This window comes from Pygoscelis adeliae, unplaced genomic scaffold, assembly GCF_000699105.1.
Source record: "Pygoscelis adeliae isolate BGI_AS28 unplaced genomic scaffold, ASM69910v1 Scaffold118, whole genome shotgun sequence".
In the NCBI taxonomy this organism is placed as follows: Eukaryota; Metazoa; Chordata; class Aves; order Sphenisciformes; family Spheniscidae; genus Pygoscelis; species Pygoscelis adeliae.
This window is the reverse complement of record NW_008825257.1, coordinates 545,308-570,579: the sequence shown is the minus strand read 5'-3', so window position 1 is coordinate 570,579 and position 25,272 is coordinate 545,308. Positions and strand designations below refer to the sequence as shown.

The following is a 25,272-nucleotide window of genomic DNA, read 5'->3' as shown; positions in this document are numbered from 1 at the left end:
TAACGCAACCTCTGAAGCACTAACAGGGTTACTAATGGATGTAGATTCTATATGGCATGCTACTTGGCAAAATAGAGCGGCAATAGATTTTTTGCTTTTAGCGCAAGGACATGGGTGTGAAGAGTTGGAAGGAATGTGTTGTATGAATTTATCTGACCATTCTGAATCAATTCACCGCAGCATTCAAATGTTGAAGGAAGGAGTACAGAAATTAAGAGTGGAAGACCCCTGGAACTGGCTGGATAAGTTATTCGAGGGATGGGGTTTAAACGGCTGGTTAAAAGGACTAGCCAAGCTAGGAGGACTATGCTTGGTGATATTCCTTTGCATTCTGGTTTGTGTGCCGTGTTTGTTAGAGTATACGAAAAATGATTGAAAGATCGGTTTCAGCAGTGTTTCTAATAAAACAAAAGGGGGGAGATGTGGGGATAGGATTTTCAACTATGGACATTACTGAATTCGATTTTAATGAGCAAGCACTATACCCGTGAGAAAGCACGCAGGCAGAAGATAAGGAAGAAAGGAATGAGCTGCTGGAAAGGAGTAAACAAGATAAGGACCATGAAGTCATGCTGTACGGTCAGGAAGAACAGACCTATCCGCTGGAGCACAGATGCGCGTGAACACAAGGCTGTAACCTATCTGCAGGCTGCAGATAGCGCGTGGACACTTCTGCTTGCTATAAAGATCGCTAACAAAGAGCAATAAAGGTCTTTGGTTGCTGCCTGCCAGAGTCCGTGCCGTTAATCCCCACAACAGGCAATATTTTAACTCATGTCTGACAACATGCACACTACTCTTCTGCCAACAAGCCTATATACACAGCACATTAATGTTAAAGGTAATGAAGAAAGTGAGTGCCTCTGCAGGAAGGGAAACAAAAGTTTGTGAGCCCTTAGTATTAAAGGTACTCAACCTTAATTAATAGTACTCCCATGGTCTCTATGCAGTTGGGTTTTATTTTTGCAAATGGTATTGGGGTCATCCAGCTGCTGAAATCAGAATTGGGGTTTCAATGATCTTCACGGTACAACAATGTACCGGAAGAGGGAAGACACACTACATTAGTTGCAGGCTGCAGAGACCTGAAAGCACAGTTCCTAGGTTTCAAAATAGAAATTTGTACACATTTAAATAACGACGTGAGCAGGTACTGCATATTCATCATTCCTCACTGGCCCTCAACCTAGCAGTCAGTAATTGCAAAGTACCCCCCAACACCAAGCCAAACCACAGTCAAACCTGCTGCAACAAACCTATAAACAGCTGTTGCAATCTGTACCCCTTTCTTTTACTGCAGCATCAAGGCTCCTAGCAGTGACCCTTTTTCGACAATAATGATGCCGAAAAAAATTTCTGTTACCTTGTAGTGCTGTAACTTGTAACTCCATGAAACTTCCTTGTTTCTGCAAATAATGTGACTACTGAATTACATTATATCCCCTCCTCTCTAACTAGCGTTTCTTATTACCTGAAAGAAGAAAAAGACTAAGACACATGACACATAGGTTAAACTGAGTTACCTTTATCTTTGAGAAGGCTGTGAGCTGACCCAATAAAGCTAACCCCAGACTTTCAATACATGAAAAACAGTAGTGTATTCACGCTGTGACCCTTGTGTTATGCAATACAGAATCCACATCCATAACGTATATTTGTTCATATATAATTTACATATAGAGGCAGAAATGTCATATTACCATTTTAAACGTGTCTACACTGGCCATTTTCCAACATGGTCCTGGGGGAAAACAGCATGCTCACTAAGACTTCTGAAGTATATATAGTTATATATAGTTTTATAAATATATATGTGTACACATAGTCTGATGTACAAGGGGACCATATTCTCTGTAGAAATAGGAGCAGCATTCATATCCTAGAGTGAACAGTATGCAACAGATGGTCTCCAAAGTTATGACGTATACTTATCACGAAGGACCTCATAAGTTACCTAGTTCTGTAACTAATTAGTTTGAGAACAATGTAGTGCAGAGGGCAAACAAAACAGCAGATATGCAGAGATAAATCCAGATCCATCTTCACACCTGCCTCTGCAGCAGACCCAAAGCTCTACTCATGACTACTCAACTACCTCTCTTTCCCACAGGGCAACATCTTGAATAGATGGAGAAAAAACAGGAGCAGGAATAAGCTTGGAATATTTAGAACAACTCCCAGGTTGGCATGATCTGACAGCAGTATTCACCCAGCTGAAAACTCACATGGAACATAATGTAAACCTGTACATGTCAATCCTTGCATCTCAAGCCACAGTACCCTGGAATCACTTTGTGTTACAACTTTGGCCAGAACCAAAACCCACAAACCAATCGGCTGTTCAGAAGAAGTCCTTTATGGTCCCTTGCCAGCAATCAAAATCTGTGCTTTCAGGATCAATACCTAGTCTGACCCAACTGCTGAATTTCCGAAGCATGAAAGAAGTCAGAAAAATCTTGAAACATCTCAAGTGTTTAAGACCATCTGCCTCGTGACCATGCACAAAAATGCAAGAGTCCTCAGTCCACAGAAGGCAACTTTTCTTTTCTCCCACTGTTATACAGATATTTTACACTGCTGAGACACTACCGATGAACTAATAATCTCAAACAATGTGGACATTGCTTCATCCCCAACAGATTGACCAACATATAGAGTAATAGTTTTGAAAAAGGTCAAAATTTACATTTGGGTTGACAGCTTCTTTGACAAATTCTAGCCTGATGCAATTTAATAGTACACCACAGACATGAAATTCTAAAAATTAAATAATTACAGTGGAAAGCTAGACTGCACTGTGAAAGAAGGTTTCACCAAGGTAGAAATGTCTGCCATTATGTCAGCTGTAATACTACATCACATAACTTCTGCAATCAATTTGCTGTAGCAAAAATATGCAAACAAACTGGCACACCAAGTCCCCTGCTTGAAAATGCTAATGATTCTCCAGGTTGTTTGTTTTGCTGAAGTTAATTTCCTACATTCAGAAATGCCTTAGTGTCAGCCTGCCTTGAAGTTCTACCTTCTTGAATACAGAAACATATCCTTTGTTTTCCTTTTTCTCTGTGATCAGTGTGTACACAGAGGTTGACTGATGCTCTAGAGACAGCTTTTCCTTTTGCAACAGCCATGAATAACAGCAGGAAGAAGTGAATGACACCAACAAGAGAATTATTTTGTTAGCAGTCTGCCGGAAAATCAGTGGCAGTGTTCATGTTTCTGGAACGTCAAACCGCAACAAGATCTGCAGATGTATGTTTTAAATTTCAGTAGTGGTGTGCCCAGCTGCTACAATTTCAAATCTTTTTTAAAAAAAATAAATAAATCACAACAACTTTAAGGTCAGGAAGAGACCAATCCTTCAAACTGCTGTACAGCATTATGGAACGTCAAACCACAACAAGATCTGCAGATGTATGTTTTAAATTTCAGTAGTGGTGTGCCCAGCTGCTACAATTTCAAATCTTTTAAAAAAAAAAAAAAATCACAACTTTAAGGACAGGAAGAGACCAATCCTTCAAACTGCTGCACAGCATTACAAATCTAGCAGTTTAATGCCATACTAATGCCATATTAATGCCATACTAATGCCACTAAGCAAATGATAACACTGAGGTAAAATTATTATCAGAGGTCTACTGCAAAAATAAATCAATAGAAAGGTCGTGACAGAAGAAGGGTAGTCTTCACAATCTGTTAAGGAGATGGCAGATCATCTGACTTTTTCCTTTTCCTTTTCACATATCTATACCTTAGACTTACGATCAAAGTGTTATTAGGAGCTTTTTTCTCTTTGAGAATTGGACACAATCCTTTTGGCCAATGAGCAGCTCATGCAAGGAATTATATACTTCATTTCGTTCCTAGAAGAAACATGAGGAGCACACAATGAAGTTACATGATGTAGGCCCAAAGCCTGAGGCAAGAAAAGCGCTACCAGCCCTTCATCAGTTAGCCTGGTCTAACTCGCTGCCCAGGGTCTTGGAAAAATTCCCTAGCCAAGCAGTTTATCAGCTGCATGGCTTCCCCACTCGTTTTCCTCAATCATTCTCTATCACCAGTGACAGAGATAACCAGTTGAGCTCCCTTTGGTTCATTTTCCTCACCAAAACTTTCAGTATAAGAAAATTAACTCAGAGGTTTTGGATTTGTTTCTTCAAAGTAAGCTCAAAAACAGTGCAACAGGAAGAAGAGAAACATCAAAGCTGGCAACACAGCATCAAGACAAAATGTCAGCTGACGGTGCCAAGGAGAGGACTGTAGTTTATTTCTCATAATGGTGCATATGTTCGCATGGGAAGGAAGAAAAACTAGGTGACAAAAAACAAATTCAAAGACAACGGGAAAAATCCATTCACTGCAGACAGATGCCCTCACTGTACAGTCATTTACCATAGTTTAATATCATAAAATATTTGATACCAGCTGTGTCAGGACTGTGCTACTGATCACACAATTCCCAGACAATCCCCATCCCTCCCCAAAATGAAAATGCAAGCTGAAGCAACGCCATACTTAGGGAACTGAAAACACCTTCAGCTACATTATATTAAAATGTTCTAACTGAAAAGTGATAGAAAAGTTAAAATACTAGATTTGGGGTTTTTCTCCACATTCAGGAAAGAAATCACTTCTGGCTACACAGTTATGAGAAGTTTTTTAAGGCACAAATAATAGAATATTTATGTGGAATTCGTTTAATGGATTTTCTATAATCAAGATCCTCCTGCCATTTAAAAATGTAAGTTACTTAAGTGTCAGTCTTGAGAAGTTCCTCTCTCATTCAAAACACTGACATTTCCAAGGGGCATTACATTATTATTTACTCCTCATATCGACGAAGCGTGTGCATGCTGCTTTACAGTACAGACACAGGCAGGTTCAGTAACAAAGATCTGCTCCAATGCTTTCATTCTTCTTACCCCTCCCACTACAGTGTCCAGTTCCAAATATGGTTTAAAATACAATGTAGTTTATTTCCTTCTGCACAGTAATGGAACAAACAGGCCCACAGAGATCAGTTCAGCATCTAATTAGAATATATGCATTAAACACTGAAACTGCTACGCCGCTTCCCCTAGCAAAAGAAATAAAAATGCACACAATATTTCCAGTCTGAATTCCATAATTATCCATAATGCTTTCAAAGTTCAAGGGGCTTTTTTTGAGTTGTCACTATGTCACCTCCCCAGGCACCCTCTAAAACCTCTTCCTCCTCCATTTCTGTCTGGCTACTTCTACTAGCTACAAATTCCTACGAAAAAATACGAAGTACATCGTCCTAACCTTCCCCAAAACAGAATATAAACATGCAAAGCGTTCTGGGCATAGCTAACCTAATCTGAGCAACGATCACAACAAACGTCATCAAGACAGCACAGAAATTTGCTACACTCTTAGTGCTGACCTCTGTAATTATCCAAATGGATGCATGTAGGGTCAAAAGGAATTACCTAAAATTGCTTCACTGGTTAAGGCTGGAAACTACAGTGCTTATGACTTGTACTAGAACATTAGGAAAAATCCTTGTTTTCTGCATCATAGCCAAGACTGAAGAGCAATACTTGATCTACCCTCACTCTCAAAGACTGTAAGAAATGTAGTCACTATAATTGAACTCAGAACAGAATCATTGCATGCATATATTGGCCTTCTCCCATTTTATACCTTTTTGTTTTCACATTTCTTATCCAGTTTCTAATCCGTGGCTTTATTTTGCCTTTCAAGCAGAATTTTTTGTACATCAGACTTACCAAAAAGGTGCTTTACGAGCTCAATTAAATGCCAGCTATTTTTTTCTTTTTCAATTATTCCATTCACATGTCCAAATTCCAAAATAATCACAAGTCCTCAGAAAAGGCCCAGTAATCACTAACTACCGCTGGTGTAAGAATCTTCTGATTTACTTCATATGTTCAATTCATTTGCTTACTATTAAATCAGATGACAACGGAACTGAACAGTTCACAACAAATTGAACTGTCATAGCTTCCCCGCTAGGGTTTCACAAACAGCTGGTATATTCTCCTTTTTTTATATATATATATATATATACACACACACATGCACATATCTTTTTATATATATATACACACACATATATATTTGTTGTTTGAGGAGGACTTTTTTTTTTTTATTAATACTGTGATTTATTTATACCTCTCTAGTACAAGGAATATAAAAATACATTTGGATTAATTAATCCAAATGCATTTTTATTAATTACATTGCTAAGGAGTTATAAGGATCATATTACCAATTACAACCACAGACAATCACTCAAAAAAAGAGGTATTTCACTGTCACATCAATGACATAAAAGAGCTATTAATCAGCAATTATTTGTCTAATCTCTTTCTGTTAACAGCGCATTAAACACTGCAAGATGGTTTATTTATCTCTTCTTGCTAAAGCAGAAAGCAAAAAGATAAAAAACACACCATCTCTAAGCCCTAGGTTCCCATGCTACAAGCAAATCAACAGACTGTATGACAGCAAAAAAAAAAAATGCAACAGGCAGGGAAAAGAGAAGAGAATGACAAATTTAAATTGGTTCTTCCTCACCCCACGTCTTGTATGATGGGTGAGAGATGATGGCGCACATGTCAAGTAATATCAGGAAAAGATGCTTAAGAGTGTCAGAAACAGGAGTGCCTCCGACAATGTGTGTGAAGGTCCCGGTATGAGCTGGAAAAGATACCCAGTAACAGCTAAAAGAGCTGCCAATTTTCAAGTAAATGGGGTTCTTTGAAACGTGGCATAGATTAAATTCTTTGTGCATCCAAAGCGCACGTGGCTGGATTGCTTTATCGGTGTCTGTGTCACTGTAAGAGCTCATCCATTTCTGTAACAAACAAGAATCCCCCACATCAGGACTTGCAACGAGCTGGAACTGAGGGTGGCTCATGAAATGTGTGTGGACAACACACTGCAGAAGGAAGGCAAGCAAATTTACATTACTCTTATTCTCATATAAGGACTGTCCGGAGCCCACTCAGCCCACAGAAAGACTCTGTCTGTCCTCCTTTTCATAGGGTCCAGACACAGACTCAGTAAGAAGAAACTTGGTGTAACCTTACCTTAGGATAAATGACAGTGCCCTAAGCACACCCTGCACAAGAAGCCTTATCTTTGCTGATGAAGAATGAGGTTTAAGGAAGAAAGGAAGGCAATCAGCAGGCAGGACTGAAGCAGAGTCATTCACATTAAACAGGGAATTCATGCCAGACAAAGTCTGGCAACCAGCATCCTTTCCAGTCTTCAAGCCCGTGTTATGGCCACCAGGAAGGTGTTGTCAGTTGGGAAAAGCAGGCAACTGTGAGGGCAAAACCCTTAAACAAGCGAAGGTTCCCCAAGAAAGAGATGGAAACTTGCAAAGTCCGGCATGCCCTGGTGATTCCTCTTGGGTTATTTTACACCCACACACGGGACAGGAGGGGTAAAAGCTCTCTCAGTGCTCTCCATTTCAGTCAGAAACTGCACCGTGCCATCCTTCAGTGATCCACCTACTCTTACACCAATGATTCCCACGAGACTGCTTGAGCAAAAAAGACTGGTCACCAGCTTTGCTGCAGAGACCAAAACACCACGGGGCACCATCTCATAGTCACAGGCAGCAGCACACAATGCTGCCAGTCATCCCGCCACTAATGCCCTCAACTGCAGGCTACAGCAAATGCTGCTATAGAAAGGATATGGCCACCTGCACCTGAGTCAGAGCCATGCAAGAGCATGGAGAATTTGTGCAGTAAATATTGCTTGGTGGCATGGAGGAAACATGTCTTTTCCTATTTCACAAAGAGCTGGAGTGGCAAAAGCAGAAGGTCAATACCGCCACAAATACCACAACTAAACCCCAGCCTTAACAAGTCTATACCACAAACATGGCACCTGAAAACAGTGGGCCATAACTCTCTTGGGGATCGATGAACAGTTCAAAGGGGACATCAAAGCACTCGGTTTCTCTGCCATCCAGCTTTCTGCAGACAAATCAGGCAGCAGCTCAATTCCTCCAAGTAGGGATGTGAGTGCTTACAACTACAGTCATTCCTCACTCCAAAGACAGAGCTGCTGCTGCTAATTATGCACAATTTGGCTGAGAACTCTTTGTGCTAAAGCTGTGAGGGTACAGAAAGAAAGACCAGGACCAGATGTAGTTCTTTCAGGGGCTAAAACATCACAAAAGGATACAAAACATAATTTGGAGGTAAGACGAAACCAACTCCAAACCAAGATACCTTAGCTATTTGAGGCAACAAGAGATGCTTCTTTAGGCTTTCCCATGCTCTTTTCCCAGTAGGCTCCAAATGCCTTTAGAATGATATTTTGAGATATGCAGAATTCCCAGGAAATGCATAATTCCCACAAATTACAGCCACCAGTTGCACTGCAGTTATCACAGAACCTATAAGCAGGCTTTAAAAGAGCCGGTACAAACATACATGGCTGGCTGAAAAACCCAAATGTCTGATTTTTAATTCAGAAGAGTGATGGTCAGATGGCGACTCAAGGACAGACCTGATCAGCAAAGTGATTTTATCTTGCTGGTCAACTGGACAGGTAATTTGGTAGGATCACTGTACATGGAACAAACTGCAGCTAGAACAGAGTAGAACAGAATAGAACAGAATAGAACAGAATAGAACAGAATAGAACAGAATAGAACAGAATAGAACAGAATAGAACAGAATAGAACAGAATAGAACAGTTTAGTTCCAGTTGAAAGGGACCTACAACGATCATCTAGCCCAACTGCCTGACCGCTTGAGGGCTGACCAAGAGTTAAAGCATATTACCAAGGGCATTGTCCAAATGCCTCTTAAACACTGACAGGTTTGGGACATCAACCACCCCTCTAGGAAGCCTGTCCCAGTGTTTGACCACCCTCTCAGTAAAGAAATGTTTCCTTCTGTCAGTCTGAACCTCCCTGGCGCAGCTTTGAACCATTCCCCCACATCCTATCACTGGATACCAGGGAGAAGAGCTCAGCACCTCCCTCTCCACTTCCCCTCCTCATGAAGCTGTAGAGAGCAATGAGGTCGCCCCTCAGCCTCCTTTTCTCCAATCTAGACAAACCCAAAGTCCTTAGCCGCTCCTCATAGGACATTCCTTCCAGTCCTTTCACCAGCTTTGTTGCCCTCCTCTGGACGCATTCAAGGACCTTCACATCCTTAAATTGTGGAGCCCAGGACTGCACACAGGACTCAAGGTGAGGCCGCACCAATGCTGAACACAGCGGGATAATCACCTCTTTTGACCGGCTGGTTATGCCGTGTTTGATGCACGCAGGATGCGGTTTGCCCTAGTAGCTGCCAGGGCACACTGCTGACTCATATTGAGCCTGCTGTCAACCAGCACCCCCAGATCCCTTTCTGCAGGGCTGCTCTCCAGCCACTCCTCTCCCAATTTATACTTGTGCCTGGCATTACTCCGTCCTAGGTGCAGAATCCAGTATTTGTTCTTTTTAAATTTCATGCCATTGATGATTGCCCAGTGCTCCAATCTATCCAGATCCCTCTGCAAGGCATCTTGTCCCTCCAAAGAATCAACAGCACCTTCCAGTTTGGTATCATCAGCAAACTGGCTAATGGTGCATTCAAGTCCTGCATCCAGATCATTGATAAATATATTGAACAGAACTGGCCCTAGCATTGAACCCTGAGGAACACCGCTGGTGACTGGTCGCCAGCCAGATGTAGCCCCATTCACTACAACCCTCTGAGCTCTGCCCTTCAGCCAATTCTTCACCCAGCACACCGTGAACTTGCTCATCCCACAGTTGGACAACGTGTCCAGAAGGATGCTGTGAGGGACAATTTCAAAGCCCTACTAAAATCCAGAAAAACTACATCCACCACCTTCCCTTCATCCACTAGGCAGGTGACCTTATCATAGGAGGATATCAAATCAGTTAGACAGGACTTTCCCTTTGTGAACCCATGTTGAACGTGCCTGATGATTGCATTGTCCTTTAAATGCCTTTCAATAGCACCAATCTTCTCCATAATTTTTCCAGGTACTGAGGTTAGATTAACAGGTTTGTAGGTTCCTGGTTCTTCCCTCATGTCCTTCTTATAAACTGCAATAACAATTTTAACAAGGTTAAGTGAAGTGTTTTACAAATAGGGTTGGTGTGGCCTCACTGAAACACAGCTGGTAATAACAATCCCTCCCCCTTCTCGTTTAGCCTGGAAAAGTTGGCCACTGCTGTGTTTAGAGGTTGAGAAAAACCTCATTGTTGCCTTTCGTTTTCAGCATAGCTCGTGCTGTTCCTCAGCAGAACTAACTCTCCTCTCCACCCCAGACTTAAATTCAGAACTTAAATTTGCTGTTCTCTTGTTGCTGACAAAGAGGCAGCTCTCCAGTTCCAGCCAGCCACCCACATGCAAAAGCTCCTCAAATGACAAGAAAAAAAAGGGAGGGGTCCAGACACATTAAAAACATAGTTAATGAGTCATGATTAAACAGCAGCTTTAATGATGAGCAAGAATAAACTGTAAAAAAGCTGTTTTGCATTATACATGCACAACCTTTACCAGGACAGCAGGCAGCTATCAACAGGCCAGGGAACTGAAGAAAACAATGCAATTATTTAACTTTTCAGAGGCTGCACAGGAAGCACAAGGTCCTCATGCCTAAGGAAAGCTATACTGCTTCATAACAGGAATGCTACAAACCTGCAGAGGTGGCACAGCCTATACATCTATCCTTTCCAGACAGACCTTCTGGCTCACTTACCTGTTTAGGGTCAACAGTGGCAGCTGGGGACTCCAATTCTATTGTTACAGGACCATCGTTCTGGATGTGTACCTGCATGTAGGCACCAAACTTGCCATCTGAAAAGGGAAGAGACAAAAAGTGCTGAGGGCTCTTGGAAGGATAACACATACATCTTTACCAAATGTGCTACTAAAAAGAAAAAAAAAAAACATAAAAGGACAGCCAACTAACAAACTGCAGAAAGCTACTAAAAAAAACAGTCTATGTGCACCCAGCTATGTGGTCTGACATTCAGAGATGATAAATACGCAGCGAAGCACAGAAATGTCCACAAAACAAAGCAAGTCTACAGATAATCAAGGTGCTCATAGTTCAGGATAGGCAGGATAGTTCTCACAGGCAGGAGATGAAGTTTTAAAGGATGCTAATAGCTAAGCCTAGGGATCCAGTCCAACTAACCCATTGATGTTTTGAAGAAATCTTACATATAAGCAAAAGATAAAAAGACCTGAAGACTACTCTGAAGCATTTGACACTGAATACTCTAGAGCAGGGGACACTGGTGTGCAGCTCAGCCCCAATCTGCTACAGCAATTTCTACACTCCTGCTTGCAACCTAGGCCGTTCTTTGACAGAGTTTGGCAAAAAGGGTGGAAAACAAGACAGTATCTACTCCCTCAATCCTGCCTACTTCACAGGAATACACTTCTGAAATCAGAAACATCTATGTCATCTGTCATCAATGGCATTTATTAGCACACCAGCACAGACCACATTTTTGGTAAGCATTTGAGAAGTTTCCATCACAACAGACCCATGACATTTTTATGCTGTATAGTCTACAAAAGCCATCCCTTTGTATGCTGTCTTCTCCTCAGACCTCATTTTTCTTTGTGCAAAATTCCTTGCTCCATTTTTTCTAGTCCAGCTTTCTACTCCTCAAACTCATCCCAACCATGGCTGAGCCTACTTGACTGCTCACTCCCACATATTCTCTTCTCCTGTCCCGCAGACCTGAGTAGGCTTTCTAGACCTTCCTGTAGGGACAGCAACAAGAACAGACGCTACCATATCAATACAAATGCATGGAAGAGAAAAAGGTGTACTGCAGCAAGCAGACAGCAGTTATCCAAAGACTGGAACAGTCTCACTGACTGGGAAAGCAGGCCTGGAGCTTGCTCAGCAGCACAACCAAAACCACTTCCAGTACCACCTCGGACAGTGAGCAAGAACATGCTGAAAGCTGTAGGCTCAAACTTCAGTGGAGCAACCACCCACTGGGAATATTTACATGAGACTTTGTATAGCTACACAGCAGCTTTCCATGATAACACATGATGTCCCTGACCGAACAGAGGTCAAACCAAACTGTTCTGATTCTTCACAAACATGTTACTGGGGACAAATAGCTCTGGAAGAGTTTTCAGTCTTTTCCTGTCACGTCCTGTAAGTCAGATAGAAGTCTGGTATTTGCTTAAAGGAAAAAGAAAAGGCATGTTCAGGCCTGTCCAACACATCTGGGCCGTACCACAACAGATCTACCGCCCAACTGCTTTTCCAAAGGTTATATGCCACAAGCCACCCCATAAGCTAAAGATACAAGCTCTGGCAAAGCCAAAAACTACAGCACTGCACAAGAGGCTGCTGGCAATGGTCCAGCAGCTAAGGAAAGCGTTCCTGGACAGATCACTGAAGTCACAGCAACAGAAACGCCAATGGGAAGGGGGCAAGAGGAAGTAATTCTATGAAAAGGAATGTGATTTACTGAACAAAAAGCTGCACGATTTTACCAGCTGCACTCCTCAGACGTTTTCTGCCCCACAGCGGAGGTGGCAGAAGAGAACGTGTGCCCAGTGTCCCAGCTCGCTGTCTCTACACAGGCTCCTTTGATCAAATCGACCTTCTTCAATTTTTCATGTGGGCTGAGAAATGTTATGGGTGTTCAATCTAGAAACCTTACAAAGGCATGGCTGCCACAGCTGCACACCCCCAGGTCCCAACAGTAGCAAGGCTGAGCATGTATTCCCAGTAGGCACACACGCACAAACACATGTATGCTACACACGCACATATATATACACACAGAGCCAGCTGCACAGGTACCAACAGACACACTCAGCACTCACATGAACACAAATAGCACCTACAGCCTCACCTTGAACCTCTCACTGGCTGATCAGGATGAAGGTCCATAGTGGGAAATATGTACACATATACAACACAGACCCCTCCAGCAGCTGGGCTTAGACACTCAGTCTGCCCAGCAGCTGCCCACGGATCTTGGCCTCCCCACATGCTGGCACCTGGGGATACCAGTCCCTGAGGCCTGCAGCCCTGCTTCAGCTGCTGGTACAGACCCCCTTGCACACATGCACACACACACGTGTGCACACATCTCCCTCCAGCTCTCTGGCAGTTTGCTGGCTCCTCCCCATCTTACCCTTAGAAAGACACACACACAAAGGTCTCGTCCGTAGTGACCCCCGGTCTCTTCAGCAGCTGGCCAGGACTCCTCTAGTCCCTCCACAAGCCAGTTCCTCCTGTGGTCTCACCCTCAGAGACACACCCCCAGACTCAGCTCTGGCCACCGCAGCTCCTCGTCAGCTCATCCTGCTGTGTATTTGCTCACCCTGCTGCGTATTTGCTCACTCACCCTCACTCCCAGATACGAGCCTTGGACCCACGGTCCCACTCCAGTTGCTGCACTCAGACCCCCATTCATACACACGCACACAAAACAGTGGGTCCCTCACCCAGGAAAACAGTTAGAAATGGACTTTAGTTAAGAAGACAAGACAGACTGTGCTATCAGGCGCAGGGCGTGGCCACAAGCGTACTGACCAGCCGTTGCTTACATGTGGCTGGCCCTTTTTATACCCATATCCCTTTATTTTCCCATGCTTGCTCCTCCCGAAATCACCTAGATTCACCCCTTTCCCTGCCTTTGCTTTCTCACATAAACATCCCATAATAAGTCTTGTGCGACCCTGAAATGCTCTCCTCCTGCATGCGTATCTCTAGGCAGTGACCTCCCTCAGTCTGAAAGGTGCTCCGGAGAGCCACTCCCATTGACTCCCCAGGACAGGCATCACACCTGGACCACGGGACTGAGGGTTCCCCAGGACAGCCCTGGGAGGGGCCCAGACAGGGTTTGCGATCCTCTGAGTCCAGAATTTGGTTTCCCCTGCCTGCCTCTGTGCTCCTTTGTGTGTGTGCAGACCAGCTTTGCACCACATAACTTAAGAAGAACTACTACAGCAGGAGTGAAAACACCTTCCCATCTGACAACTCCACTCCAGGGTCAGTACCCTCTGGAGGGAGGGGACAACTGAGGCTGCAGTGGCATCAAAGAATGGCACATCAGAAGTTACTGGCACATCAACAGTTACTGCTTTAAAAAGGTGCAGCTGACTTGATTGGGTAAATTGGGTAAATGCAGATACCATGAAGCTGTCGGTATTTCAGGAAAGGATCAATGTGTTCTGAATGCTAGCTAATGGTGCAGAAGAAAAAAAAAGAGTTACTAAATAATTACAGAAAATAACAGAAAATTTACAAGATAAAAGTATTACAAAGCAAGTGAAAAAAATCAAAAAGATCTGTTCTCATTTTATAAATTTGCAGGAGCCTGGAACATGTAAAGGGTCCCACTGAGAAAAGATGTCAGAGCAATCAAAAAAATAGTGATTATAATTTGCCAGCAGAGTTTTCAAACCCTTTGCCACCCATGATAGATGAGAACCTGCAGAGAAAACCCAGGTAGTTTTTCCCTAAACCTGTAGCTTATGGTTTCACTGGTGAATCATGCAGGCACAGATTTTCAGAGATGCCTATAAATGACTCTCAGTTGAGAAATAAAAGCTTGAAGAATGCTTGCTTTTGGTTAGCTGTATCTGCACACCTGAAGTCTAGCTATCATAATGTGTAAGAGTCTCTTAGAGAACAAATACCAACTACAGCGCAGGAATCTCACAGAATTGTTTCCTGCACAGAAGCAGTTTCTGCATCTGACAAGCACAATAAAACAAGACTCTAAACCTTTACGCAGACAATGAGGGAAGAAGGATCTACTGACATGCTTAGAAAGTGGTTATATTGCTTCTTTAGGAAGATCAAGCAGACACTACTTGAGCTGCTGCTCCTAGAAGGGTTTTTGTTATACTTTCAGTGTATACGGAAAGAGATGTACCTCTATGCTGATCACACAAACCAGTCAAAATTAATGCATCTTTCTTTAACAAAATAATAAACAAAAAATACCATCTTAAACTTTATTAGTGGGAGCACAACTTTTCAAATACCTCTCTACATATTGTATCATCCCTCTGCTGTACTTTACTCACAGAAAAGGACCATCTTTTGCACTTCCCATACATGTATGGACCTAAAAAAAACAAGTAAACTTCACAGGACCCTTTTTTCAAAGGCTGATAAAGTGGTCAAATAACCCCCCACCTTTACCAGAACACTCAAAGCACTCCCATGTCACAAGCACTTTCTATCTTGTTTCGGCATCAGAACGACTGTCAAGGGACATCTTTCTATAACAGCACCCTCCCATTCCCCTCATACTTAAACTTCCAGTCTTTTGACCCAAGGTCACCCCAGGTCAAGGTGAATCACAGCTCAGAGTTTAAGATTTGCAGCTGATGGAAACAATACTTAAAACAGAAATGTCTGTTAACACTGCTCTCCCCTATAGCCTCTCTCTTCCAGACCTTCTCTCAAAGACAGGAAAGCTCTCAGCGCCTTGCAACCACCACAATATAAAAGGCAGTGCACGTTTCAGTCTCAGCAACCTCATTCTCTCAAAGGATTTAAAAAGCCAACTGAGGGAGAATTTCTTCACACATTCCAAAATCCTGTTATTGGTCTTAATCCAAAATGTCTTGTGGACCACCACAGACCCTCATCTTCAAGTTTTCAAACGTACCGCAAATGTGATGTTGTTATCAGAAGCAGCTGCCACCCTCCCTTATCACAAATTGATGCATCCTGTAGTTTCAGGGACCATGGTGCCTGCACAGTATGTGCTTTCCTCATGGGACACTTCTAGATTTTTGTGCTGGCAGCTCCCTTACACAACAAAACCAAAGGGTTCTAGCGGTCCATTGGTCCTCATAGCTCTTTTCATGAAGTGCCCTCACTGTAACACAGCTTTTTTCTCTGCAGCGTCAGGGTCTGGTCTTGCCTGAAGGAATGAGGGAAAGCTAAAACCTAGTTTCACAGCCTCTTCTTAAATCAATGCCTAATTCCTCCTTAGGAAGAGAAGCTTCTTCAGCAGAATCTCCCCGTGTTGGCTGCCTGCCTCAAAAACATGTTCCTGCCTTCCTTCCCTTGTCCCACTGTCTACTGTAGTTTCAGTATGTGGCAATTCATATAAACTTTCAAAGACGGCATTTTTCATTTGTGTGTTATGGTTTCCTGAAGAGGTAAGTTGAGAGACAAGCCTGACTCCCCTAAAACAGACTGACATCTGTGGTACCACTGCATTTTGCATTCACCTAAGAGCACACCGGTGCAACACATCACCTCTACACTGCTGGTGCAGACAGGCTGCAAAGGAGTTGATCGTTCTGCCCTTGAATGCAACTTCTCAAACTCTGATGCAGACAAATCCTTCTTCTGCACAGGACTGCAAGGAAACTGAAGACATCATCTCTTCCATCTCTCTGTCCCAAGAGTCTGTCTGGATTGATTTTCATTTTTCAGTCAGAAGGAAAGGAGGAGAAAGAATCCACTCTCCTTGGATATTGCTTGTTAGCCCAGCTACTTTGGGTAAATTTATCACACGACCCTGTACTGGCCATGGGAGACACTAGCAACGTACCCTTCAATACTATTTCTTTTCCTGCTTTTTATACCACAATGCTCTTTAAGGTAGTAAGTACCTTCCCCTGTTTTAAGACTTCTTGACTGATCAGATCACCTCCTTGCAACACCCTCTGCAAGAAAATAGGATCCTACAAGTATAATTAAAGTGACAAGTTTATTCTGCTGGACATCCATCTCTTCGAACTCCTCTTCCCTTAGAATCTGGCATGCATGCCTTCTTCAGAGGCAAAGAGGATCTTTATCTGAGGTGAGACAGACAAGCCACATCTGAGATGTAAAGACTTGAAAATGAGATATAATTTACTTTCAGAATGTTTTTGGACATATCTCAAGCCTCATGACCTAGAAACTTCACACTGATTTTATTCAGAAGTTACTTCTAAGCTTGTCTACTTGGAAAGTTATTCCTAATTAAGCCCGTGTGGGTACTCCTGCTACAGATAAGCGCCCACATTCCAAAGTGACAATACTCAAAAAGGCAGTTAATCAGTGAGAATAATTCTGCTTTCAGCTTGCACCAAACCTTAATCCGAATTAAACTCCTACTTGTGGAAGAGTCCTCTCATATTTACTCAGATAGTGCTATTAAGGGAGTGAGATATTTCACACTCTTTGCCATGCTAATCCTTACTGCCTCAGAAGACTAAATCCACATTCAAGACAGAGAGCGAAGGCCCTGACACACAAGGAGAAGCCTTGGTAGGCCCAGTTTTTGGATATTAGGTTGCGTAACAGAGTCCTAAGAGTGGAGTGAGGTGTTCAGGAATGAATTTCACAACAAGAAAGCACTGAAGCGAGACAAGCAAGGATTTCTGATGCAGCCTTCTCTTTCACAGACATGGGTGTCCATCTGCAGTCTTAAGATATCTGTGTGAAACTAGGAACCATGGCTCTGAGCCTTCTCCAAGATTTTGTTTGTCAAACGTCCCGCTGCTCTGGGTGTGAAAGAATGGTTTGCGCTTCTCTTTGGGGAACACTTACCACTCTGAGCTCCTAGCTGGCAAGCTCCAGATAGACCAGATGTCAGATGGAGGAGCTGCCTGCCCAGCACCTACAACAGTGGCACACATAGTAGCTCAACTTCAAACAGCCAAAGTACTCTACTGAAAAAACATAGGGACTAGAAAGCACAAGGCTCTTAAGCAATATGTCGAGACATTTATTGATCTGTCTTTGACTCAGGTACGCAAATTCCACTTCAAATGATGAAATGATTCTTCTAAAATGCACTAAGCAATTTGTAAGATAAAAGGGAAGGGCACCTACAGCAATCCAGAGAATCAAACTCTAATCTCCCAATAACTACAGTTGTGTGTGTATGTGTATATGTAGGGCAAATATATGAGTACAGATTTTGAAGACAGAAGGTAGAGCCTCATGCTGACACACTAAGCCTATTTTAATAGCCCAGCAGCTCATTCTTCAGTGCTCCTTCTCAGGGCCCTCCCATCACCCTTTGTAACACAGCAGCCCATAGGACAGCCCCCAGCAGGGCAGGTTCTCATTTCATTAGGACTTTTCCTGGGCAGTATGTTTGCATGCCACATTAAATCACAGCTCAGGTATTACAATTTCACAAAGTTATACTCACACTCAAGCAGTCCTGCTCATACACAGCCTGCCAGTGTGTAAAGGCTCTGTGTTCTAATCCACCTCAGCTCAGGGCAATTGTAAACTCTGTCGATGCAACCACAGGACTTAGCCTGCTATCCATGGAACCACCAAGCTTCAGAAACTTTGCACGCACAAAAATAAATAGATAAAACAAGCAAACAAACAAAAAACCACTGGCAAAGCAAGTGGCACAACAGAAACTTCAATCATAAGAGTTTAATAGACTCGGATGCAGCACAATGCAGACTGCACAGCCTAAAAAGAAAGCAAAATAAATTAACAGGTGGTTCCAGTGCTGCCAGCAGTTTCAAATGCATGCGTTATCTGACACAATAGCACAGGTAGCCACCCTTGGGTTTCTAAATCTATGTTTTCAGCATGAAAAAAAGAAAATGCAGAAGTCAAAGTTCTTTTTGCAGGAAGCATTGGCAAACAAGTGCCAAAATATGGGCACTTAACAGCAGTGTCTATTCATTTCAGGTGTATAACTTATCCACTGAAAAGAGAAGTGCAAAAAGCTGCTGTCAAAATGTAAACTGATTGAAAGTATTTCAGAAACAGAGTATTTTCCAAAGTCCAAGGACAAAGATGTAGATTTACAGAGATATATAAATTTTTCTGCACCTCATTTAAGTGAAAGAAGCAAGCCCATACTTGCTTTTAGTTTACCTAGACATAAGGGTCCAACTCAATCAAATCTTACTAGAGCAAATGTTATTCCCATTGACTTCCCAGGAAGTTCTGTTATCAGTTTCAGAGGCACAGGAACGGGTTCTAACTTAGTCATAACTCAACAAAAATAAAGATTCAAAAAGCACATAATCCGAATTCATTAGAACAGAAGTCTTCTATATTACGGACCAAAAGGGATGCATGGAAGGGGTATCAGAAGTGCATTCCGTATCATCAACAAATGTTGATTGGAAGAATATTTCAAGCTACTGGAAAGTGACACAAGATGGACATTTTATGTGTGCATTTCACTGCGCCTCTTTGGAAATCACTTCATGATATGGGTACCTGGGATAATTATCTTTCATCTATAGTCAATACAGAGATTAACCTCTAAACCGTTCCCCAGCTACCAGTTTTCTGCCTTTTTTCCCCCTTTTTTTTTCCTCATAAGGAAAGTAAGGCTGACTATTTTCATGATCTCCATTTTTCCACTTCAGTCTATTAATAGCCCCCATTTAAAAAATAGTCTTTTCTAGACACTTGTCTTCTGGGCAAGTGTATCAAAAATTCAAGTCTAAATACGAAAACAGCCAGAAAGTAAAACGAAAAGCAAACAGGAAAGATTAACGGCAGATAGAGCACAAATGCAAAGGGAAGCCAGGCATTTTCTGGTAAAGAGAAAACTGTTGCATACATGGCACAGAGTTGAGAAAAGATAGTCTAAATCAAACGCTGTTCTCAAGTAGCACATTACACTTCCTACTGTCATCATTACCATTTAACAGAATGTAAAACTAAAGTGGCAGATGGAGCTACACTGTCCATCACACACTGGCGATGCCTTCGAGCTTGACTAACCACATATGCCTCAGAAAAAATGCTCCTCCTGGGTTAATCTAGCTACACAGCACAAAACATCCGGCCTTTGAGGGAGCCTGGCCCCCGAGCTTGTTCTCATGGCTGCAGTCTCTCCGGGTTACATTGTCAGAGTCATTGCTCACATTGCACAGCCAGTAACACTACAAGAACATCTACATAACAAACTATTCCAGAGGAACGCCAGGAAACAGCTTGGCTAGAAGACGACTGGAGTGATCACCCTGCTGGGCTGCTAGTGGAAATACTGTAACATCCCCTCGTCTACTGCCGCAGAAAGGCAGCTCCTTTGCAACACAGACAGAAAATCACAGAAAAAAGAAAGCAACGATCAGGGAAGACCACATACAAACAAGGTCCACTGGTCACATCAAGGACCTTACCAACCTTTTGCCCTTACCTTTAATAAGCTCTGGTTTGTAGGCTTTTCTTAGCTGCTCTAGGAAGTTGTTATAAAAACACTCCGCCTGCTCTGTGGGCATTGCCATGTGGTAGTCGGGCTTGTTTCCTTTCAGGATGCACTGGAGAGTAAATTGGCTCACACACAACACTTCATACTGTTTATCCATCACGCTTTTGGACCAGTGCTTCCCACTTTCATCTTCAAACACTCGCAAGTTCAAGATCTTTCGAACCCTAGGAGGAGAAAAAGATAATTCCTAAATTGCCCCATGCAAGATCAACAGGTACAAGTTAATGCCTACCACACAGGATGAGATAAAAGGGAAGGCAGATGCATATTCATTCTGCCTCCACATAACAAGATATCCCTTTGTCCCTTCCTTCCTAAACCATGGGAATCTCATCACATTAGGCAGAGCCATATCCAAGAAAGCCGTTACACATAAAACTGTCAGACCATTAATTAACATCATCATTTTACAGAGCATGAGATCAGGACAGAAAAACTGCAAGTTACGGGGTGACATGAAGATGGCATAGGAAGTAAGAAAGCTTACTCGTTACTATCTGATTTTATGTGTCACAACATTATTTAACATGTGACTAGCTTTGGGAATTTTAATCCTCCCACCGCACTGGGAAATCACACTCAGTAAGAAATGAGATCATCCTAAACTATGGTTTCCAGACATGATTCACATATATTCCTCCAGCTTTGTCACCTCCTAGCACTCGTTCCAAACAAGTCAGATGATGAAGACAGCATTTTTTCATCAGGATCATAGAATCACAGAAAGGTTTGGGTTGGAAGGGACCTCTAAAGGTCATCTAGTCCAACCCCCCTGCAATGAGCAGGGACATCTTCAACTAGATCAGGTTGCTCAGAGCCCCGTCCAACCTGACCTTGACTGCTTCCAGGGACCGGGCATCTACAACTTCTCTGGGCAACCTGTTCCAGTGTTTCACCACCCTCAATGTAAAAAATTTCTTCCTTATCTCTAGTCTAAATCTACCCTTTTTTAGTTTAAAACTATTACCCCTTGTCCTATTGCAATAGGTCCTACTAAAAAGTCTGTCCCCATCTTTTTAATAAGCCCCCTTTAAGTACTGAAAGGCTGCAAGAAGGTCTCCCCGAAGCCTTCTCTTCTCCAGGCTCAACAACCCCAACTCTCTCAGCCTTTCTTCACAGGAGAGGTGTTCCATCCTCCTGATCATTTTTGTGGCCCTCTTCTGGACCCGCTCCAGCAGGTTCATGTCCTTCTTGTACTGAGGGCTCCAGAGCTGGACGCAGTACTCCAGGTGGGGTCTCACCAGAGAGGAGTAGAGGGGCAGAATCACCTCCCTCAACCTGCTGGCCACGGATGAGAGGAGGAAGGCAGGGAACGGTGCAGAACTGCAGGTGGCAGCAAAGTGTTGCCTGGGATTTGTTTGTATTTGTATTAAGGCTGGTTTTTTGATCTGGGGGGCAGAACTGACTGGTTTGAACACTCAGAGAGGACAAGGAGACTTTCACAAACGGATCCTGAAAAGCAGCAGGAAGATTTGCAACCCAGCCTATGGCTGGACCTTGATTGATAACAAGACTGCAGGCATGCCACTTGCGTCTTTGGTTTCTTCTTTTAGCTTCTACAAATCTGCAGCATCTATAAACAAGGGAGCGTATCAAGTGCAAAGCATTTCAATTGCAGCCATCAGCCAGACATTTTAGGCTGCACCAGCGGTGAGGCAGTTAGTATAAAATAAAGCTGAGACTTTGTTATAGTCATAGAACAGAATCATAGAATAGTTTGGGTTGGAAGGGACCTTTAAAGGTCATCTAGTTCAACACCCCTGAGGCACAGTCACAAAAACCATCCTTGCCAATTTGTGCATGTCAAAGACAAACGGAATTGACTCCTGAATGAAGTGAATGGTTAAAAGCCTTGGAAGGCCCCAGCACATAGGCTTAAATCATCATCACTGCTGTGTTTTAATGGTAAAGACGTTTGTTGTTTCATTTACAGGATTACTAAGGTTTCCTTTAATAGGACTTGAAGAGCCTGGTTAAGCTGATTTATTTCATTCCTTTTTTTCAGATGCTCGCTTCCTGCCTTTCCTGCGTCAGTCATCCAAACAACCTGGTGTTGAGAGCACAATTGCTACAGGTCACCCGCTTGCAATATTCAGAAGCATCTTTCACATTCACCAAGGTCGGAATGAGAAACAACAGAGCAAATGTTACACACTGAGGAGGCAAACAGTAAGGCAAGCCAATGGAGCATGTTACAATAAAAACACCTTCAGCTTTGCTGCAATTCTCTACAAGTTTCACATGTTTATGTGAGATCTTTGGTGATCTTTAGTTCACATCCCCACTCTCTACTTTCTCTTCCGCATCTGCTAAGAGTTGTTTTCACACTCGCTCACATTATTCTCTCTTCACTGCTTGAGCCTTTCCTCTTCTTGACATCAGTTAGCTCTATTACCTGTTTCTTCTTTGCCTTCATAAGAACTGAGGTCAGCCCTAGAACAATGAACAGTCTGAAGGAGACAGAGGAAGCCCCTGGAGAACTCTCTCCTGCATGTGTCTGCCAGATGAATCACAATATTTTGTGGCCATGGAACAGATGGCCAGAGCCAGCCCTCCAGGCTGCCAAAATTGATTCACTTTTACAGAAAAGTAACTGATGAGACTATCCAGCCTTTTGGAAGAACAAAACTTCTCACGTGCAAGCTAAAATAAGAGTTTGAGGTTTCTGATACATCCCATCCTTCAAGGATGGAGTCCTTTGGGGTAAATTCATACAGTGAAAAGGACAGACATTTAAAAAAGGGAGATCAGAAAAACCCAACATGTTGATTCTTCCTTTTCTGAGTCTGTTCTTGATAAAAAACACATAGACAGGGAATGGAAACAGATTTTTCTCAATGGAACATAGAAAGAAAACTCTAAGAAACCTGTATTCAAGGTAAAATCTGAAGAGGAACTAACAGGCAAACCTGAGTTTCCCAACAGAAGTGCCCCATTTGTTTGGCTACTGCACAGTTATCACTGATTCAGTGTCAGAAATGCACAAATGAAAGAATACAAGGCAAAAGGAAATATGTGACTTACATGTGCTCCAGCTCTCTTTGTGTATCTTCCAAAGAAATGCCCAGCAGCACACAGAGGCCTCGTCCTATTGAACTTATTTGTTCACCACCCACTAGGGAAGGGGGGGAAAAAGAAAAGTAAGGCTAAATGCACTGTCTCATTTTATGACACAGGTAAGTACTGATTTCAGCTGGCAACTGTACAACCACCAAAGAAAACATCATTGTAAACCCTTCTTCTCTGTCTTAAGTTTGTTAGAGAGTAAAGATCACATAGAAGCCCTCTTTCAGAAGTCTTCCCAATGTCGTGACTTATTTGTGAGGGACTAGCTCAAGACGCTTACTCCAGCGTTTAAAAACACTGTATAAAGATTTTTTTACTACAATTGGACCAGCAGCACTAACCAGAGAGGTGGCAGAACTCTCTCCAATCCTTGTAAAAATTATCCACCTGGTTGATAAAAATTATCCACCTGGTAAGTGTACTCAGTTTCTCTACTCCACCACTCCCTACATATTTTGCATTAGTTGTGAAAAGGTGATTTCTACTTGGTATAGTCCTCATGGATTTTTTGAAACAGGACTTGTAAAAACCTGCAAATTCTACCCTCCTAGTTGGGAACACAACCTCTTTAATGACATTTACAATAAAACACAAACCATTGCAGGTCCATTATGTTTTCCTAAGAAATGTTTTAAATTATCTTAATTAAATTATATTAATTTAAATTATCTTAACACGGCTGAGCCCGAGATGACTGTAGTAAGATTTAAATGAGGTCTGAAAACTGAGATAAGCACCAGCTACCCAGCTGTTAAAACTATATCCAGGCTCACGCAACTGGGAAAAAAAGCCCCAAACATCCTGTAAAATGAGAGAAGAAGAGGCCCCCAGCAAAAGCTGAACGCTTGTCTCTGTGCACCAGTGGCCAGATCTGGACTACTCCCAATGGGCAGAAGCAAACCAGGGGGGAGAACTCCTCCCAAAAAGTCTTCCTTTCTGTCTGATCTAGGTATGAGCCCTCCAGCTCAGAAATCTATTCTCCTGCTAAGCACAGCACTATCTCCCTCACAGAGGGACATCTCAAACTCTTTAACGGCCAGAAACAACAGTTTAAAGTCTACCCAGAAATGTGGCAGTAAGTCAGCCACAATCCCAGTGCTGATGGGGTCTGACCACTATTGTACCCGCAGTACCAGCTGTGCACAAAAGCTGTGCTCCTTACTTATTCACAGGCATGCTCTTCCAACGCGTACTGACCAGCCACACACAAGCAGAAGCTATTTATTTAACGTGCAGGCTATCCTGCTGCACACCATTTTGCCCCTGGGCCCCACAGCAGGCACACTTACTGCCTCACATGCAAACTTCTCAGGGATTTTAAGCATCTTGAACACAGAAGGTCCAACCGGTGCAATAGCAGGGACATACCGCCAGAACACACCATTCCTACCGGCAGCTAAGCAAGCTCCAGAGCAAGCTGGAGCAAGGCAAGCAATGCATGGTGGCGACTGGGACAGCACTGCCAACGCATGCAAGCAACGCGAAAAGGTGAGCCAGGCTGCGCTGCCAACACGCTTGCAATGCAAGGAGGCGACTGCGATTGCAGTGCCGACGCAGGCAAGCCATAGGAGAAGGCAAGCGGGACGGCACTGCCAACACAGGCGAGCAATGCAAGGAGAAGACCGCGACTGTAGTGCCGACACAGGCGAGCAATGCAAGGAGGCGACTGCAACTGCGCTGCCAACACACGACAGCAAGGCAAGGAAGCACTACAACCGCCGCGTAGTGCCGACGCACGCAAACCACGTCCCTGGCACCTGGGACGGCACCGCTGGCACACGGAAGAAATGCAAGGAGGCAGCTCTCACTACACAGACGACAACACGCAAACCACGGGAGAAGGCGACCGGGACAGCGCTGCCGACATACACCGGCAACGCAAGGAGCTGACTGGGCCAGCACACGCCGGCGACACAAGCAAAGCAAGCCGACCCACGCCAAACCCACGCAGAGGGACACAAGTTGGGGGGTGGGGAGGACGGCCGCCCACGCACGTCAGCCGTGGGAGAAAGCGA

The 25,272-nt window shown here is 43.3% G+C and overlaps 1 protein-coding gene across 1 annotated transcript in view; it reads right to left on the bottom strand.

Moving 5' to 3' along the window:
- The window catches only part of DTD1 (D-tyrosyl-tRNA deacylase 1), a 34,503-nt gene extending 9,862 nt beyond the window's left edge, over positions 1-24,641 (bottom strand). The window contains exons 1-4 of the mRNA XM_009329487.1: positions 24,626-24,641; positions 23,216-23,306; positions 20,120-20,355; positions 10,738-10,835 (exon numbers count right to left, since the gene is read on the bottom strand). Of these exons, the coding sequence (XP_009327762.1) occupies positions 10,738-10,835; positions 20,120-20,355; positions 23,216-23,306; positions 24,626-24,641 (441 nt within the window). The remainder of the gene's footprint in view (positions 1-10,737; positions 10,836-20,119; positions 20,356-23,215; positions 23,307-24,625) is intronic.
- Between the last annotated feature and the right edge of the window lie 631 nt (positions 24,642-25,272).